Source organism: Somniosus microcephalus, unplaced genomic scaffold (genome assembly GCF_052327205.1).
Source record: "Somniosus microcephalus isolate GS21.2 unplaced genomic scaffold, FLI_Smic_1.0 scaffold443, whole genome shotgun sequence".
NCBI lineage: Eukaryota > Metazoa > Chordata > Chondrichthyes > Squaliformes > Somniosidae > Somniosus > Somniosus microcephalus.
In genome coordinates this window covers 9,783-28,206 of record NW_028225630.1, presented here as the reverse complement: position 1 = coordinate 28,206, position 18,424 = coordinate 9,783, and the positions used below count along the sequence as shown (strand labels likewise).

The following is an 18,424-nucleotide window of genomic DNA, read 5'->3' as shown; positions in this document are numbered from 1 at the left end:
GTCTATCACTATCCTCCTCACTCTTCACTATACTTCCAAGTTTTGTGACACCTGCAAATTTTGAAATTGTACCCTCTATACCCAAGTCATACTCATTAATATATATCAAGAAAAGCAGCGGCCCTAGTCCCGACCCCTGGGGAACACCACTGTGTACCTTCTTCCAGTCTGAAAAACAACCATTCACCATTACTCTCTGTTTCCTGTCATAGTGGTTTAGTGAAGATTCACCTCGAGCAGCTCAAGAACATAAGACTCTGTGCTCTACGGACTGCTCCCAAGGACACACACCAAGACAAAATCAATTGCTGCTGGAGGGCCATCAACTTGGTGAAAGACGTCCTTAGGTCTGCCCAAAGCTTGCTGGTTTTCCAGAGCATGGAGCTATCTGAGACCGAGTGTTGCAGACTGGCACATTTCATGGTCCAGGAATACGTGCTGAGGGAGGAACTAAACTTGGTGCAGCAGCCGCAAAAGCTAAGTGGGGAATGGTCACTATCAATGGCTCTTGCGCCGTTTTGTTTATTTTTGTGTACAGAGAGGCTGAATGCTACGCAACATTCTCTCGGCCTTAATGTTTTCAAAGAACCAAATGGCCCGGAGTTTGCTGTATGACTAACAGTGAGGCTAGAAGCATTCACCATTATTAAGGAGTAAATTAGTAAGGATTCTTCAATCTGATTGGTTTAAGAGACACACCATTGTTCACACGGGTCCCAGGTCCCCAGTAGAGGGCGCTGCGCTGTATTACTTTCCAATCACCACAAGTTGCAGTGCCAAATCCCACAGAACGTCTGTGGGCAAGTGGAAGTATTGGCCCTGAAATTAGATCGGGGGCTTGCCGCACGTGCAAGCCCCCAATCTGCACTCACCCTGCGCGCCGACATCTGAAGCCCGGGCCTGCTTGCATTTCCTTTCACAGGCCCGGTTCAGCTGTCGGCGCGCTGTGCTAACCTGATCCAGCGGCGTAGTTAGTGCGATGTGCTGGCTGGGATCAGGTGAGCACTGTGCAGCCAATCAGGGGAGGGGAAACTCATTCATGAGTTTGACAGTAAGAGCTGTCAAACTCATGAAAACTACGGGGGCCCAAAACACTATTTAAACTTTAAATGAAAATTTAAAAAACATCCCAATCATTAAATTAAGTATAAATAAGTTAAAAAAAATAATTTAAACAATAATTTTTTTTTTGAAAAAAATAAATTTTTAATAAAAAGGGTCTAAAACTAAACTTACCTTATTGTAGATTCTTTAAAATAATAAACCTGTGGAAAAAACATTTCTAAATTGCACTAAAACACCACTTAAATACTTACGTGTGCTTTTTACAAGCGCAAAGACCGGAGGCCTTTAGACATGCGCAAATCCCCCAAACCAGAGGAAATCCAAGACGCACGCGCTGCCCCCTACAGCGCACGCGCTAGCCTCTTCACCTCTTGGGTTAGAGGAGAGGAAATGCCAGTTTTCAGCACATGCGCTGTGCATGCTGAAAACCGGCATTTCCTCCGGCCAGACGCGTGAGTACTCACGTGTTTGGGGAGGAATTACTGCCCCATTGAATGGCTAGTGCCATTCGTTTGCCGCTGACCGTAAAATCTGGGCCGATATCTCCTTATGTGGCTGGTGTCAAATTTTGTTTGATAACTACATTAAGGCAGTATATAAATGCAAGTTGTTGTTGTACAGAAATGTTTTTGAGGGGATTGTACATGTTTATATTTTGGTTTTTCGTGAATAAAGTTTTGGCAAAAAAATCCATGGCTCTGGTGCTGTCTATTTGGTGATGTTACCAAGGTAAATATTTGCTGAATCACCCTGAAATGAAGTGTGGCGGCAAAACCACTTCCTGCATCGCAGTGACTGAATCAGGAAATAGTCTCTTGGGTTGGGAGAAAGGCAGAGTGTAAATTGATTGTTGAGTTCCGACAGTAAATCACCAATCTTGATCTCTGCTCGATTGTATTGGGTGACGATGGCGGGTTCAGCTTCACCACCTGCCAGAAGAGCACAGCTCGGCGAGGACGCACATTCTACCGTTAGAATTAATAGGATGTATATCAGAATCAGCGATTGCTTCACTCGGACTGTTGGCGGGATAATCCGCCCATTTGCTCTTGCAGGGGCGAGTATTCTTGTTCTGAGGGAATTGCAATTAATGGCTTTATCCGGCGTCCTCGCAAAAGTGGCTGAACCTTTTGATCTGTTCTTGAGGGCAATAAAACCAGGGAGCATCGTAGTTGAGTTTGAGGAAAGAAACCCACTGAGCGAAGACACATTAAATCTATTCCTCCAAAAACTCAAGGCCAGGCTGCAGGAACTGATGCCCTCTGGTAACTTCTGGATCGAGAGAGTTGAAGACCCTGCGAATGCCGGAGCCCCACTGGAGCCGCTGATCTCAGGTAACTCGTTCATATTCACAAGGAGGGGGCTGAACATTGACCCGGATTTTATGGGGCTATGACCGGGTAATGAAGGGGGGTGGGAGGATTCAGGAAAGAGTAAATTTAAAAGCAGCGAGAGAAATGTCAAGGCTCTAGAGCAGAGTAGAGTTTTAGGTAAAAATAAGCAGAGTGGGTCAGGAAGGGACAAAGAGAGTAACAAAAGTAATAAGGCATCAGTGACTAAGGTGACATCAGGGGAAAATAGAAATAAGTCAAAGCTAAAGGCACTGGTCTAGAAATTCAGCTGTTTGCGCCAGCCGTTAGCGCCAGATTTCCGGCGCTATCCACTTAGCGCCCGGGCACCGCCGGATCTGCGCCTACGCCGAAATTCAGCTGGGCTTTAGCGCCGGCGCAAAGTGTTAGCGCCCGGTCAGCTGCGCGCGCATCTTATGACGTCATTCCGTCGTGCAACGCCGTTTGTGCGCCCCAAACCGGAAATTCAGTGGCGCCCGGCCGATGTTGGCGTGGCGCTGCTAAGAACTGTGAAATGGAACTCAACAGAGGCCCTGTGGGATTCGGGGAGTGCTAATTAAAGGGCACATCCACTCACCCATAAAAGCTAGGCATTTCGCTGCAATGACTTGACTGGTTTGGATTTCTGCACAGAGAGCAAGGCACAGAGATTACTGATTTCGGACACCATAGGAGAGGTATTTTTGGCTTCTAGCCAGTGCTTTGACATTTGCATCCTTGTGATTTTGCTGTTTGGAACTTTGTAATGGGGGCTGCATGGGGGGCCAACCCTCATTTCCTACATTTTGTGCGAAGGGCTGGCAGACGCTTTGAGACAGGCCCAGGCATGCCTAGACGCAGAGGGGCCATTAGGCGTCGCCAACGTAGGCCTTACCCAGTCAGGCAATACCGGGAGCAGGTCTCATATCTCACCATGACTGCGGCGCATTTTGTTAAGAGGCTGCGCTTCAGAAGGGAGGTGGTTGAAGAGATCTGCCAGCTGCTTCATGCAGATTTGCAGCCACAGCTCATGTCCAGGGCGTCTCTCTCGGTGGAAGTGAAGGTCACGGTGGCTCTCAGCTTTTATGCAAGCGGCTCCTTCCAAGCCGCTGCTGGGGACATCGCGACCATCTCCCAGTTCGCCACGCATCGCTGCATCCGACAGGTCACCGAAGCACTTTTCGCGAGGAGGCACCAATTCATCTCCTTCCCCATGACCCAACACAAGCAGGAGCAGCGTGCATTCGGATTTGCCAGGATCGCGGCCTTCCCCATGGTGCAGGGCGCCATTGACTGCACGCATGTGGCTATGCGGGCACCTATCCACAATGCCGAGCAATACCGCAACCGGAAGGGCTACCATTCCCTAAATGTGCAGCTGGTGTGTGACCACAGGCAGCGCATCCTAGCTGTCAATGCCCGCTTCCCAGGAAGCATCCACGATGCCTTTATCCTGCGACAGACTACTGTGGCTGACATGTTCCAGGCACAGCCTCAACCAAGGGGATGGCTTCTCGGGGACAAGGGCACCCTTTGTGCACATGGCTCATGACCCCGCTCCGCGCGCCCAGGACCCCAGCGGAGCTGGCATACAACGAAAGCCATCAAGCCACAAGGAACCTAATAGAGCAAACGATAGGCGTCCTCAAGCAACGGTTCCGTTGCCTGGATCGTTCGGCCGGGTCTCTTCAGTATTCGCCGGATAGAGTCTCCCAGTTCGTCGTGGTCTGCTGCATGCTCCACAACCTGGCTATCCGCAGGACTCAGGCACTGCCACCTGACATTGCCCCACCACCTCAGGAGGACGAGCAGGAGGACCCTGAGGAGGAGCAGCACCAGGCCAGGAGGGAGCGACAAGGTCCAAGGGCCGTCCGCCGGGGGCTTATTGCTCGACACTTCTAGGCCCCCTGTCAGGGAATGGCCTGGCCCACTGGACGCAGCCGCTTCGCAAGCCCTCAGCTGGTTAACCCAACAACCACTTGAAACATGACACCTGCACATGGTGAATAAATAAACATCTTTATTTGAAAACCTCAGGGCCCTTCCCACATGGAAGAGCAAAACAGAGAAGACCCCCAAAAAACAGTAACAAACTTCTGTCACTCCCAAAACCTGGGGAGGACTAACATAACATCAGCATCCAAATGGCCTCGTCACTGGCCTAACAAAAACAAGCCCCCGCAACAACACAAAGACCCCCATAAAACAAAAACACATAATGCCCCCCAGAACAGAAGCCCCCGCATCACCCAAACCCTCGCTCAACACACTCTATTGGGTGTGGCGAGAGGGCGAGTCTGTCGACAGGCGTCTTTTGCCCCGGCCCGTCCTGCTGCTGCGCCTCAAGCTGGGCCGTGAGGCTGTGCCGAGGCTGGGGGAAGGATCCTCAGGGCGACAAGGCGTCTCGCCAGATGCCCTTGGGGGTCGGCCTACACGAGGGCGGGCCCGGGAGGGGCCGGCTGGTGGCTGCTGCAGCTGTGGGTGGCCCTCTTCAGTGGCTGCAGTAGCTCCTTGCACCCTGGCTGGGGGAGTGGCAGGCTCGCCTGCACCAATGGGGACAAGGTGGGTGATGCCAGGCGCGCGCTGGTCGCCAGACACACGTGCACTCGGGCGGCCTGGCCGGGGAGCAAGCGCGCCAAACTGTTGGTCGCCAGACCGGTGTGCGGCAGCAGGGCGGCGGCTGGCCTGGCGACGCCTCCGCGCCAGTGCGAGGGTCGCAGAAGTCAGTGCCCCAACTGCGCCGGCATGTCCCCGCATCTGCAGTCCCATTGTCTGCACAGCACCTCTCAGCTGGCGACTGGCGTGCTGCGCTGCCTCGAGTTGGTCGACCCCCCTCTCATGCGCTGCCACAAGGAGCTCCACCCCCCTGGCGTGCGCTGCAGCGAAAAGCTCTAGGCCCCTGGCCTGGGCTTGGCCGAAAGCCACCACACTTTGAGCGAGGCTTTCGATTGCCTGAGGCATCTGTGCCAGCACCTCCATGATTTCCACGTGGCGGCGCTCCGACGCCGCCGACATCTCGTCCAGGAGGCGCACCTCCTGGGCGACGTCTGAGTCCGGACTGGAGGGCGCCTCCACCCTCTGGCCAGAAGGCTGGCGTGCCGCCGGAGCGCTGCCGCGTGCGGCCACGCCACTGTCACCAGGTTCTGCCCTCCCCTCCACCGCCTCCCCCCTCTGGGCAGAAGGGTCGCGTGCCGCCGGAGCCTTGCCGCGGGCGTCCATGCCACTGGGACCAGGTTCGGGGCTCCCGTCCCCCGCCTCCCCCTGGCTCTCCGGCACGCCAGACGTCTCCCCTTCATTGGCATCTCCTGGAGCGGAGGAGGGTTCCCCCGAGGTGGCGCCTTCCTGCTGCTCCTCGACGTCCTCCTCCTCCGAGGGCCTGGCTGTGTGGGCTTCAGGGAGCACCTCCTCCTCACCAGCTGAAAGCAGGAAGGCACAAGTGTAGCTTTAGAGTGAGGACAGGCCGACAGCGAGGGAGGCCGCACTGGTGCATTATGCGCATTTATCGGCCAGTGGGGAAGGATGTAGATCTGATGCGCGAGGGCAAGGATAGAGGTGCAGCCGGTCCTGTCCTTACCAGTGGGCTCCAGTATAGGGTCGGCGTCGCCGATCGCCACAGGCCCAATCACCGGGTGCCGCAGCAGTCGGGCCACCCTCTCTTCCAGAGGCGTTAGCTCCTGGAAATCGCGAGGGCCTCCACCAGTGACACGGAGGCTCCTGGCGTTCCTCGCCAGCTTGGCCTGCAAGAGAAAGGAGGGCGTCTAAGTACAGTGTGGTGCCCCGTTGCTGTGTGTGAGGCCTGCCATGGTGGAATAGCTTGCACAGTGTGGTGCCCTGTAGCTGTGTGTGAGGCCTCCCATGGTGGAATAGTAAGTACAGTGTGGTGCCCCGTTGCTGTGTGTGAGGCCTCCCATGGTGGAATAGTAAGTACAGTGTGGTGCCCCGTTGCTGTGTGTGAGGCCTCCCATGGTGGAATAGCTTGCACAGTGTGGTGCCCTGTAGCTGTGTGTGAGGCCTCCCATGGTGGAATAGCTTGCACAGTGTGGTGCCCTGTAGCTGTGTGTGAGGCCTCCCATGGTGGAATAGTAAGTACAGTGTGGTGCCCCGTTGCTGTGTGTGAGGCCTCCCATGGTGGAATAGTAAGTACAGTGTGGTGCCCCGTTGCTGTGTGTGAGGCCTCCCATGGTGGAATAGCTTGCACAGTGTTGTGCCCTGTAGCTGTGTGTGAGGCCTCCCATGGTGGAATAGCTTGCACAGTGTGGTGCCCTGTAGCTGTGTGTGAGGCCTCCCATGGTGGAATAGTAAGTACAGTGTGGTGCCCCGTAGCTGTGTGTGAGGCCTCCCATGGTGGAATAGCTTGCACAGTGTGGTAAGTGCAGAAAGAGCTCTTGATTAACATGCAAGTGCCATTGCAGCGGCAGCAGGGCTGGGCATTAGACCTTGGATGTCCCTTTGGCCCTAATGGGAGGTGCACATGCAAGGATGAGGGGGACATTGGAAAGGGTACTCACCTTGACCAGCCGACATAGGTCGTTGTATTTCTTGCGGCACTGGTCCGCACTCCTGGGAACATCTGAGTTGGAGGAGACCCTCCGGGCAATTTTGGTCCACGCCTCCCTGAACTGGCTCCTGGGAGCCTTCCTGCCACTAGCCGGGCAAACGACCCGTCTTCTTTTGCGCACCCCATGAAGGAGCACACCCAGCGCATGCTCAGAGAAGCGCTCGGCTCTTTCACGGGCCCTCTCCATGACCTCCAGGCGTTGATATGCCACACAACCAGTCCTGAGGCCTAGTTGCAGGGCTACAGCATGCAGGGCGTGGCTGCAGTCAAAGTTGACCCTTCCCCCTTTAAGAGCTGGCCGGCGTCAGGGTGTCTGCTGACACTCACCACATGATCGCACCTGCGCTGCGCCCGGAATCGGCGTTATTAGGCTGCATCGCCGGATTAGCGCCTGAACACAGGGTTCCAACGCCTTTTGCAGCGCTCGGCCAAAAAGTTGGCCAAATCTACTGAATTTCGGCGAGCTCGCCTGCACTTTCCGGCGGGCGCTAAATTTGACGAGCGCCCGACTTTAGCGCCGCAATAGCGTCCGAACTGAATTTCTAGGCCACTATATCTGAATGTGTGAAGCATTCGCAACAAAATAGATGAATTAATCGCGCAGATAGAAATGAACAGGTTTGATCTAATAGCCATAACGGAGACGTGGTTGTAAAGTGGCCAAGGTTGGGAACTAAATATTCTAGGATACATATCTTTTAGAAGGGATAGGCAAAATGGAAAAGGAGGCGGGGTAGCCCTGATAATAAAGGATAGGATAAAGACAGTAGAGAGAAAGGATCTTAGCTCTGAAAATCAAGAAGTAGAATCGGTTTGGGTGGAACTAAGAAACAGCAAGGGGCAGAAAATATTTACAATTTCAAAACCTAGCTCATTAGCATTTTAATCAACTTTCATCTCAGTGCCTTTTTTAAACACGTGAATACATTTTGCTTTAAAATGCACCCTTAAATACAAGTGTTTTTTTCCAAATCCTGTTTGCGGAAGATGTTCAAAAATCTTGAAATATGACACTCTGCCATTCTTACATGCAAATCTCAATACCTCACACTTGGCTGCATTAAAATACAAGAGGTAGAATTTCCATTGGCTCACGCTATGTTTCTGCTTTGAACTACATTGGATTACACTACATTTCTACATTGGATTACACTACATTTCTACATTGGATTACACTTGCCGTGTCTCTATCGCTGAAAAGGTAAAAAGATTTTTACCTTTAAACTTCCGGCTATGTGTCTGCTGAACTGGTTCTACTCGTTTTTCAACGCTGCTGGCTTGTAGGTAGCAGCTCCACTTGCTGTCCAGTGACTCGTTTTACCGGTTTTCAGCTTTGCTGGTCGCTGCCTTGTGATTTTACCTATTTTCCACCGCTTTGATCTACGGTGACCTCCAACTTGCATCAATTTCGCCATCATCTTTCTGCACCGCTACCGACTCTCATTCCTACAGCAACTACCTCCAACCTCGAACTCTCTACCCTTCAAATAGCTTCTGGACTTCACTCGCCTGCATTGGACAGCGGTTCATCGATGTTCCATACCGGCCCCATCCTGCTTACGTTGGCTTTGTCCTTCCTTGGGACCTCTGACTCTGACCCTGGCTTCCCTACTATTGTCTCCAACCTATTCCCTGCTACCAGGAAATATGTATTCCATTAATTATTACATTTAAACAGGCCTATGTGACCTGAGCTTTTCCCATGTCCATTCGTGTGTGCACTTTGGCTACCGCTCCGCACCCGAGCCATTCCACTTTTTCCCCCTACTTTCCTTTTCTCTCGATCCCTCCCTGACTGCTCTCTCCTGTCGGCATGCCTCCTTTCATCTCTCCTCTCTCGGATATACTGCCCTCCCAAATCGCTACCCCAATCCTTCATTACTCTTCGACCATCCTACTCTCCTGCCACCGTTCTCGGCTTCGCTGCCTCTTAGATAAGCCTACAGCTTCCCTCTGTGCCTCTCTTGGCATCCTACGAAGGGCCCATCGAGGCACTCGTCGCTGCCGCCTTACGAGCAGCAATCACAACTGTCCCATCCTACTCTCTCGCCGACCTTCCGCCCAGCGCGCCCACAGGGGGCAAATCTTGCCAATCTCCTTCCCATCCAACTCATCCCCCCCCCAGCGCTGACCCTGTGGATGCTGGCAGTGGGGCAGCCATCACCGACCCTCTCTGCATCTCCCTCCAGAATGTCCGTTCACTTGCAAACAAGGCCCCTTGCCATCCATGAGCTTATCGTGGATCATTGCATCGACATCATGGCCCTGACAGAAACTTGGTTGAGGGGTGATGACACCTTGCCCTTAAATGAAGCTTCCCCGCCTGGCTATACCTTCCACCACTTGCCCCGCTCAGACCGTTGTGGTGGCGGTGTGGCTCTCATTACCAAATCACACCTTGGTCTCCCTATTCCTCTGGCAGCTTCTCTTCCTTTGAGCATTTCACCTTATTCCAGCCCTCCCACCTCTCATTTAAAATTCTTGTTCTCTACCCAAGTACCAAAAATGTTTTATTACTGAGATATCTTCGCTGTTCTCCTCCCTCAGCCTCTGCACCGAACGACTTCTCATCCTCGGTGATTTCAACCTCCATCTCAATTCGTCATGCTCTCTCTCCTCTGAGTTCACTAGCCTCCAAACCTCCCTTAATCGCTCCCTCCATGTAAACTCCCCAACCCATATTCACGGCCACCCCCTCAATCTTGCTATCTCTCATGGCCTCACTACTCCCATCATGTCAATCGCCGATAAGGCCATCTCTGACCATTTCTTCATATAGCCCTCCACCCACATGCCCCTTCCACCCACCCCCCCAACCCTACTTCCTTCTGTGTCCGCCCCTGAAAAAAACTCTCTCCTAACTCTCTTTCAACTGCATTTATGAAATCCCAACTGTCCAGCCTCTGGCCCGCCATTCACCATGACATTTCTGCAGCTACCGATCTGCTCAACCACACCCTCACCACTATCTTTGGTGCCCTAGTCCCATCTAATTACCCTCTCTCACCCTGGCCGTTTCCCCTGGTACGGCGCTCATCTTCGCTCCCTTAAATCCGAGGGATGCAGACTTGAACAGATATGGCGGACAACTGGTTTAGCCATTCACCACCAGATCTGGCTGGACCACATAACGCATTATCGGGTCCTGCTCTCGTCTGCCAAAATTCCTCACTATTCCAGAATCATTCTGGAATGCAAAGATAAACCCCGGCTCCTATTCTCTACTGCTAACTGTCTTCTTAAACCCCTCTCTCCTGTCTCCTTCACCCTCACTTCCGATAACAAATGTGAGGAGCTCATAGACTTCTCTCTTGTCTCTAAGATTGAGACCATCCATTCAGCTGCCTCTGCCACTTCCCTTCCTTCCCCTAGCCCACCGGGCCAAACTTCCTCTAAGGTTCCCCCCCTGCCCTAGCCCTGAACTCACATCTATCTCTAGTTTCTCTCCGATCTCCCCTCATGACCTCTCCGTGCTCATCTTGTCCATGAGACCCATTTCCTGCTCCCTCGACCCTATTCCCACCAAACTGCTGACCACCCAACTTCCTTTTCTGGCTCCCATGTTAGCTGATATTGTTAACGGTTCTCTCTCCTCAGGTACTGTCCCCCTCTCCCTCAAATCTGTTGTCATTACCCCTCTCAAAGAACCAAACCTTGATCCCTCCGTCCTTGCAAACTACCGCCCCATCTCCAACCTCCCTTTCCTCACCAAAGTCCTTGAACGTGTTGTTGCCTCCCAAATCCGTGCCCATCTTTCCCGCAATTCCATGTTTGAATCCCTCCAATCAGGTTTCCGCCCTTGCCACAGTGCCGAAACGGCTCTCATCAAAATCACAAATGACATCCTTTGTGACTGTGACAAAGGTAAACTATCCCTCCTCATCCTTCTTGGCTTGTCTGCAGCCTTTGACACAGTTGACTACTTCATCCTTCTCCAATGCCTCTCCACCGTCGTCCAGCTGGGTGGGACTGCACTCGCCTGGTTCCATTCTTATCTATCTAATCGTAACCAGTGAATCACCTGCAACGGCTTCTCTTCCCGCTCCCGCATCATTACCTCTGGTGTCCCCCAAGGATCGATGCTTGGCCCCCTCCTATTTCTCATCTACATGTTGCCCCTTGGCGATATCATCCAAAAACACAGTGTCAGTTTCCACATGTACGCTGACGACACCCAGCTCTACCTCACTACCACTTCTCTCGACCCCGCCACGGTGTCTGAATTGTCAGACTGCTTGTCCGACATCCAGTTCTCCAATTAAGTATTGGGAAAACCGAAGCCATTGTTTTTGGTCCCCGCCACAAACTCCGTTCCCTAGGCACTGATTCCATCCCTCTCCCTAAACATCTGTCTGAGGCTGAACCACACTGTTCGCAACCTTGGTGTCATATTTGACCCTGAAATGAGCTTCCGACCAGATATCCGCAGCATAGCAAAGACTGTCATAACACCGTCCCTCTCCGCCCTTGCCTCAGCTCATCTGCTGCTGAAACCCTCATCCATGCCTTTGTTACCTCTAGACTTGACTATTCCAACGCACTCCTGGCTGGCCTCCCACATTCCACCCTACGTAAACTTGAGGTCATCCAAAACTTGTCTGCCTGTGTTCTAACTTGCACCAAGTCCCATTCGCCCATCACCCCTATGCTCGCTGACATACATTGGCTCCCGGTTAAGCAGCGCCTCAATTTCAAAATTCTCGTCCTTGTTTTCAAATCCCTCCATGGCCTCGCCCCTCCCTATCTCTGTAATCTCCTTCAGCCCCACAACCCCCGAGATATCTTTGCTCCTCTAATTCTGCCCTCTTGAGCATCCCTGATTATAATGGCTCAACCTTTGGTGGCCGTGCCTTCTGTTGCTTTGGCCCTAAGCTCTGGAATTCCCTGCCTAAACCTGTCTGCCTCGCTACCTCTCTTTCCTCCTTTAAGATGCTTCTTAAAACCTACCTCTTTGATGAAACTTTTGGTCACCTGCCCTAATTTATCCTTATGTGGATCGTGTCAAATTTTTTGTCTTAAAATACTCCTGTGCAGTGCCTTGGGACATTTTAGTATGTTAAAGGCGCTATATAAATACAAGTTGCTGTTGTTGTTGTAATGTTGAGCTGTGTCATTCAATTCCTCAGGCTTGAAACAGGGATTAGGAGCGCGATCTTGCCAGCCCTGGGGAGGCGGGTATGGAGGCGGGATTGCCGGGAAAATGGCAGAATTTGGGGGTGGGTGCCCAACCCGCCTCCAAGCCATGTTGCCAGGAGGTGGGTAGCCGTCCCGTGCCGGGTCCCGTCTCCTTGGAGGCGGGAAGGGATTACAGCCACTTAACTGCCTGTTAACAGGTAGTTAACAGGCAGAAAATAGGCTTATCACCGTTTTGCCCACACAAGTGCGGGCTTCCCGAAGGCTCCAAACCCGCCAGGGTCACTGAGGCGAGTAGTGGATCTGCAAAAGTGTGTTGTGAAGGTAAGTGATGGGTGCAAGTGTGGAGAGGTGAGTATCTGAGGTAAGTGGCAAGTGTTAGAAAAAGTGTACTTACCTTTGTTTCTTCCTGCAGGCTTCAGTCGGTGGGTATGCGGAGAGTCTCGCACCTCCACGGTAGAGATGACAGATGGCCGTTGCATTCTCCAATGCAACAACCATCTCATTTTTGCAAAAGAAAGAGGTTTGATGAGGTCTTGAATTCAAGACCTCATCAAACTACAGGGAATGTCAGTGTTTGACAGCATCACAGAGCTGTCAAACGATGACAATTCATCTGTCAAAATCTGCAACCGGCTTTCCCTTAATTGACCGGCTAAGCCCGCTGGTCAATCAAGGGAAATAGCGTGGGTTGGCCAGAAGTTGATGGAGGCGGGACTGTAACCCGAGAAGTGGGAGTCCCGCCTCCAAAAGCTCTCCATTGGCAAAATCACCCCCTAGGTGTTCATTGTCCCACCACTGTGCAGTTGGCTACCTCGACTGGACTGCAAAATCAGCTCTTAATTGCTTAAATCTTTTGCAGATTGTGGTGATCATTAACTTTTAATATTATGTGTGAGTTTAGGAGGACGTGGAATAAGATTGGATCCGTTCAAATCTATGTTCACCTTTTTTTGTAGAGGTGGATTTTGCACAGCATATTCTGAAAACTGTTTGTAATGAACTTGAAGATAAAGTGAAAGTCCTATCAAGCGAAACAGTGGATTGGCTTGGCATCAGATATACTATAGGGAACATCAACTGCCTTATTAAGAAATTTGAAGAAAAACGTACTAAGATTTCCATGCTGTCACAAAATGGTAAATAAAATTCAAATCAAATGTTCAAATGTTCTCAGTATCTTTTACACCTGAAACAACCAGTATTTTGTGATAAAGGAATATGCATGTAGTGCAAAATCTAAAATGTTGAAATTATTTGGCAAAATAAATCTTAAAATAAAGCAAGGATTGTTACAAAACAAACTTGAAATTGAGAAAATAAGGAACTTGTACATACAGTTCAAAAATACTTCATTGGCTGTAAAGCGCTTTGGAACTTCTTGAGGTTATGAAAGGTGCTGTCGAAATGCAAGTTGTTTGTTTGTTTCTTTCTTTCCTTCCATTCGCTTTAATTTATTTAATCTCCAAATGGAGTTGGATGTATATAAATATATATATATGGAAAAGAGAAATGGCCCAAAAACTTCTCATGACAGGGAAATTAATATTATTTGCAACGTTTACACATCTGGTCAACATAAAAATACATGTAGCATTCCATTACATTCACATTTTACCAATCTAGGTTAACCATGATATATATAAGGTTACATTCCCCGAGACATCATGCCATCAGTGCATCTGTGATTTTCTGATAAGCCTCCTGCTGTGTGCGAGACATGGTTGGTGATGTGGGGTCAAAGAAGATTTTGCCCAGAAGATCACAGGGCACTCCGAAAGTCACAAACGAATGTTACTCAGCATATAGACGGTTGGGTGAAATTAAGATAGCACTATGTATTAGCAGACACGAGGACTCTTTTTGGCAGTTGGAGAATGGTCACTGTGATCGATAGGCGAGGCTGGCATAAAGGTAGTTTGGAGTTTGCTGTAAGGACTCTATTCCATTCTCCCAGTTTCTCTGTCTCCGCCGCATCTGCTCTGATGATGCCACCTTCCATATGAGTGCTTCCGACATGTCTTCCTTTTCCTCAACCAAGGATTCCCCTCTACTGTGGTTGACACGGACCTTGACCGTGTCCGTTTCATTTCCCGCACTTCTGCTCTCACCCTTTCCCCTCCCTCCCGGAACCACAATAGGGTTCCCCTTGTCCTCACCTTTCACCCCAACAGACTCCACATTCAACGGATCATCCTCCGCCATTTCCGCCACCTCCAGTGTGATCCCACCACCAAACACATCTTCCCCTCACTTCCCCTTTCAGCATTCCGAAGGGACCGCTCCCTCCGCGACACCCTGGTCCACTCCTCTATCACCCCCAACACCCCTTCCCCTTCGCCTGGCACCTTCACAGGCAAGCACAGGAGATGCAACACATGCCCTTTTACCTCCTCCCTTCCCACTGTCCAGGGCCCCAAACACTCCTTCCAGGTGAAACAGCGATTTACTTGTACTTCTAGCAATTTAGTATACTGTATTCACTGCTCACAATGCAGTCTCCTCTACATTAGGGAGACCAAACGCAGATTGGGTGACCCCGAGCTTCTGGTCGCCTGTCACTTTTAATTCTCCGCTCCACTCCCACTCTGACCTCTCCATCCTGGGCCTCTTACACTGTTCCAATGAAGCTCAACGTAAGCTCGAAGAACAGCACCTCATCTTTCAATTAGGCACTTTACAGCCTTCTGGACTCAACATCGAGTTCAACAATTTCAGACCATAACCTCTGCCCCTATCATTTTATTTTCTTCTCTCACATGGCAGCTGTTGATGATTCTGCCAGTGCCATTTACACTTCATCTAGAGTCATCTTTTGTTTCTTAACTTGTCCCATTACCTTCTCCTTTTGCCTTGCACCATCATCCCTTTTGTCTCTTAATCTCTCCTGCCTTCCATCCTATCACAGACCTTCCCTTTTGTCTTTCCTCCCCTTCCCCTCTCCCTGCCCCTACACTTGTTAAAAACCTGTTACATCTGCAACTTTTTCCAGTTCTGACGAAGGGTCATCGACCTGAAACGTTAACTCTGTTTCTCGCTCTACAGATGCTGCCTGACCTGCTGAGTATTTCCAGCATTTTCTGTTTTTATTGGAGTTTGCTGTAGTGTTTGAGCAGGTAGTCAGGGACTGTGGCTTTTGGTCTTCCTGGGATGGGAGGAGTGGCTGGGGATAGGGTGGGGTGGGATAATGGGGTGTGTTTGCAGAACTGGGCTCACAGCTTTAGGCACTTTTCTAGCCTTAGACACACTCTCTGTTCTTTCAAAATTTCTTTATGTAATAATCTTTTTTTTTTCATTCCCTCCCACGGTACTGAAATAATGGCCTAGAAATTCAGTTGCCTTAGCGCCGCTTTTGAGGTGCTAGAGGGACTAGCGCCAGAGTTATGGCCAGTTTAGAAATTCCCTGGGGCCCTAAATCGGCGTTGCACCGGTAGCGCTGCGCCGGCACCGATGACGTCATCGGTGTGCGCAGCGTCCCGGTTGCCGTGGTAACCCGCCCGAACTCCGAAATTGAGTTGCGGCCGCCTCGCCCGTGGCAGCCGCAAACAACGTTCTGTCAGAGGTGCCTTACTCCAGTTTGCGCCGGCGCATTAAAGGCCCCGCGGCGGCCGGCCACTTTCCCGCCGGCCGCCTGCCCGCAGCTCCCTCCCTGGACTTCTCCCCCGCCCCCCCCCCCGGAACAGATGCAAGCCCGGCACTTGTCCGAGCTGCCGGGCTCATTTTTAAGCTGATTTGCGTGGGCCGCGGCCGGGTGCAGGCAGCTCCTCCTTAACGGGAGGAGGAGGCCTGCACGTCCCCAGCCTGCCGCACCGCATCGGGTGCCGCAGTGCCGGAATTGCGGCGCGAAACGGCAGTTAGCGCCGATGTACTGCCGCAAAGACCCTTCAGTAGCGCCGGCAGCCGTTTGGGCGCGGCACTACTGAATTTTTGGCGCGCGCAGGGGGACTTAGCGCCGGCACTAACTTCCGGCGCTAAAGCCCTGCCTACGCCAGAACCCAATTTCTAGGCCAATGTTTCTTGCGATTCTATTTGCTTACCATGAGTAACAGTAGAACAGCCGTTAATCCATTTCTTATTGGAATGTCTTGTTGGTTGTGAGTGTAGTAAACATCAAAGGCATGGTTAGATATGTTAGTGCATAGATGACACTGCCTGTTAGATATGTAAACCGCTTCATTAAACATTCTAAATCAATTATTTTGTTTAACAGGAAAAGGAAAAAGTTTCATACTGAATCTTCTTCTGTGTATGACATCTGACAGTGAAGAGGAATACAAGCAAAACAATATGAACCTGAAGGTAGTGGTCACTTTTTTAATGTGTAGGCAAAAAATTGTGATTACATTGTAAAAAGACAATTTAAAAATGTAACTTAATAATTTTGTTTTGATGTGTGTGCATGTGTATATGTGTGACGTGGGATAAAAATAACAGATCCTAAACATCACATGTAGGTGCTCCCCTACATTAGATATAGAATGATGCAATTTGACACTTACCCCAGAGGACAGAAAGTCTCATTCCCGGCTTCATATGCTGTTATTGCGAGATTCTTTGTTCTTGCTCAAGTTTCTAGATGGTGCACTGCATGCTTAGGATAAACTTTCAGAACCAATCTCAACATGCAATTGCTTTTTGTCAGGTCATCATAGAACATCACTGTATTAAATCTAATCATTCTGCATAACATTAAAATATGATGGTCTGAGGCGCGAGTTGGGTAGGATTGATTGGGGAATGTCACTCAAAGGGTTAACGGTGGATAGGCACTGGCAAACATTCAAAGACCGCATGGATGAACTACAGAATTTGTTCATCCCAGTTTGGCATAAAAATAAAACAAAAAAGGTGACTCAACCGTGGCTAACGAGGGAAATTAGGGATAGCATAAGATCCAAGGAGAGGACATATAAATTGGCCAGAAAAAGCAGTAATCCAGAGGATTGGGAGCAGTTTAGGATTCAACAAAGGAGGACAAAGGGATTCATTAAGAAAGGGAAAATAGAATATGAGAGTAAGCTTTCAGGGAACATAAAAACTGACTGTAAAAGCTTTTATAGATATGTGAAGAGAAAAAGATTGGTGAAGTTAAGCGTAGGTCCCTTGCAGTCAGAATCAGGGGAATTTATAATGGGGAACAAAGAAATGGCAGACCAATTAAATACATATTTTGGTTCTGTCTTCACAAAGGAGGACACAAATAACCTCCCAGAGATGTCGGGGAACATAGGGTCTAATGAGAGGGAGGAACTGAAAGAAATCAGTATTTGTAGGGAAATGGTGTTAGGGAAATTGATGGGATTGAAGGCAGATAAATCCCCAGGGCCTGATAATTTACATCCTAGGGTACTTAAGGAAGTGGCCTTAGAAATAATAGATGCATTGCTGATCATCTTCCAACATTCGATGGAATCTGGAACAGTACCCATGGATTGGAGGGTAGCTAATGTTACCCCACTATTCAAAAAAGGTGGTAGAGAGAAAACAGGGAATTACAGACCAGTAAGCCTGACATCGGTAGTGGGGAAAATGCTAGAGTCCATTATAAAAGATGTAATAGCAGAGCACTTGGAAAACAGTGACAGGATCGGACAAAGTCAACATGGAAATACAAAAGGTAAATCGTGCTTGACTAATCTACTGGAATTTTTTGAGGATGTAACTAGTAAAACAGATAAGGGAGAACCAGTGGATGTGGTGTATTTGGACTTTCAGAAGACTTTTGATAAGGTCCCACATAAGAGATTAGCATGTAAAGTTAAGGCACATGGGATTGGGGGCAAGGTATTGACTTGGATAGAGAACTGGTTGGCAGATAGAAAGCAAAGAGTTGGAATAAACGGGTCTTTTTCCGAGTGGCAGGCAGTGACTAGTGGGGTACCGCAGAGATCGGTCCTTGGACCCCAGCTATTCACAATATATATTAATGATCTAGACAAGGGAACTAGATGTAATATCTCCAAATTTGCAGACGACACAAAGCTGGGTGGTCGTGTGTGCTGTGAGGAGGATGCCGAGAAACTACAGGATGATTTGGACAGGTTGGGTGATTGGGCAGGAGCATGGCAGATACAATATAACGTGGATAAATATGAGGTTATCTACTTTGGTGGCAAAAACAGGAAGGCAGATTATTATCTGAATGGCAATAGATTGGGAGAAGGGGAAGTGCAACGAGACCTGGGTGTCCTTGTGCACCAGTCGCTGAAGGTAAGCATGCAGGTGCAGCAGGCGGTTAAGAAGGGAAATGGTATGTTGGCCTTCATAGCGAGAGGGTTTGAGTACAGGAACAAGGATGTCTTGCTGCAGTTATACAGGGCCTTGGTGAGACCACACCTTG

General features: G+C 50.1%; 1 protein-coding gene across 1 annotated transcript; it reads left to right on the top strand.

Moving 5' to 3' along the window:
* The first annotated feature begins 1,914 nt into the window (after positions 1 to 1,914).
* Positions 1,915 to 16,764, top strand: LOC147081747 (uncharacterized). The gene is made up of 3 exons (XM_085980724.1): positions 1,915 to 2,399; positions 13,044 to 13,223; positions 16,295 to 16,764. The coding sequence occupies exons 1-3, from the start codon at positions 1,973 to 1,975 to the stop codon at positions 16,432 to 16,434; spliced, it is 747 nt and encodes a 248-aa protein (XP_085836850.1). The 5' UTR covers positions 1,915 to 1,972; the 3' UTR covers positions 16,435 to 16,764.
* Positions 16,765 to 18,424: the final 1,660 nt, after the last annotated feature.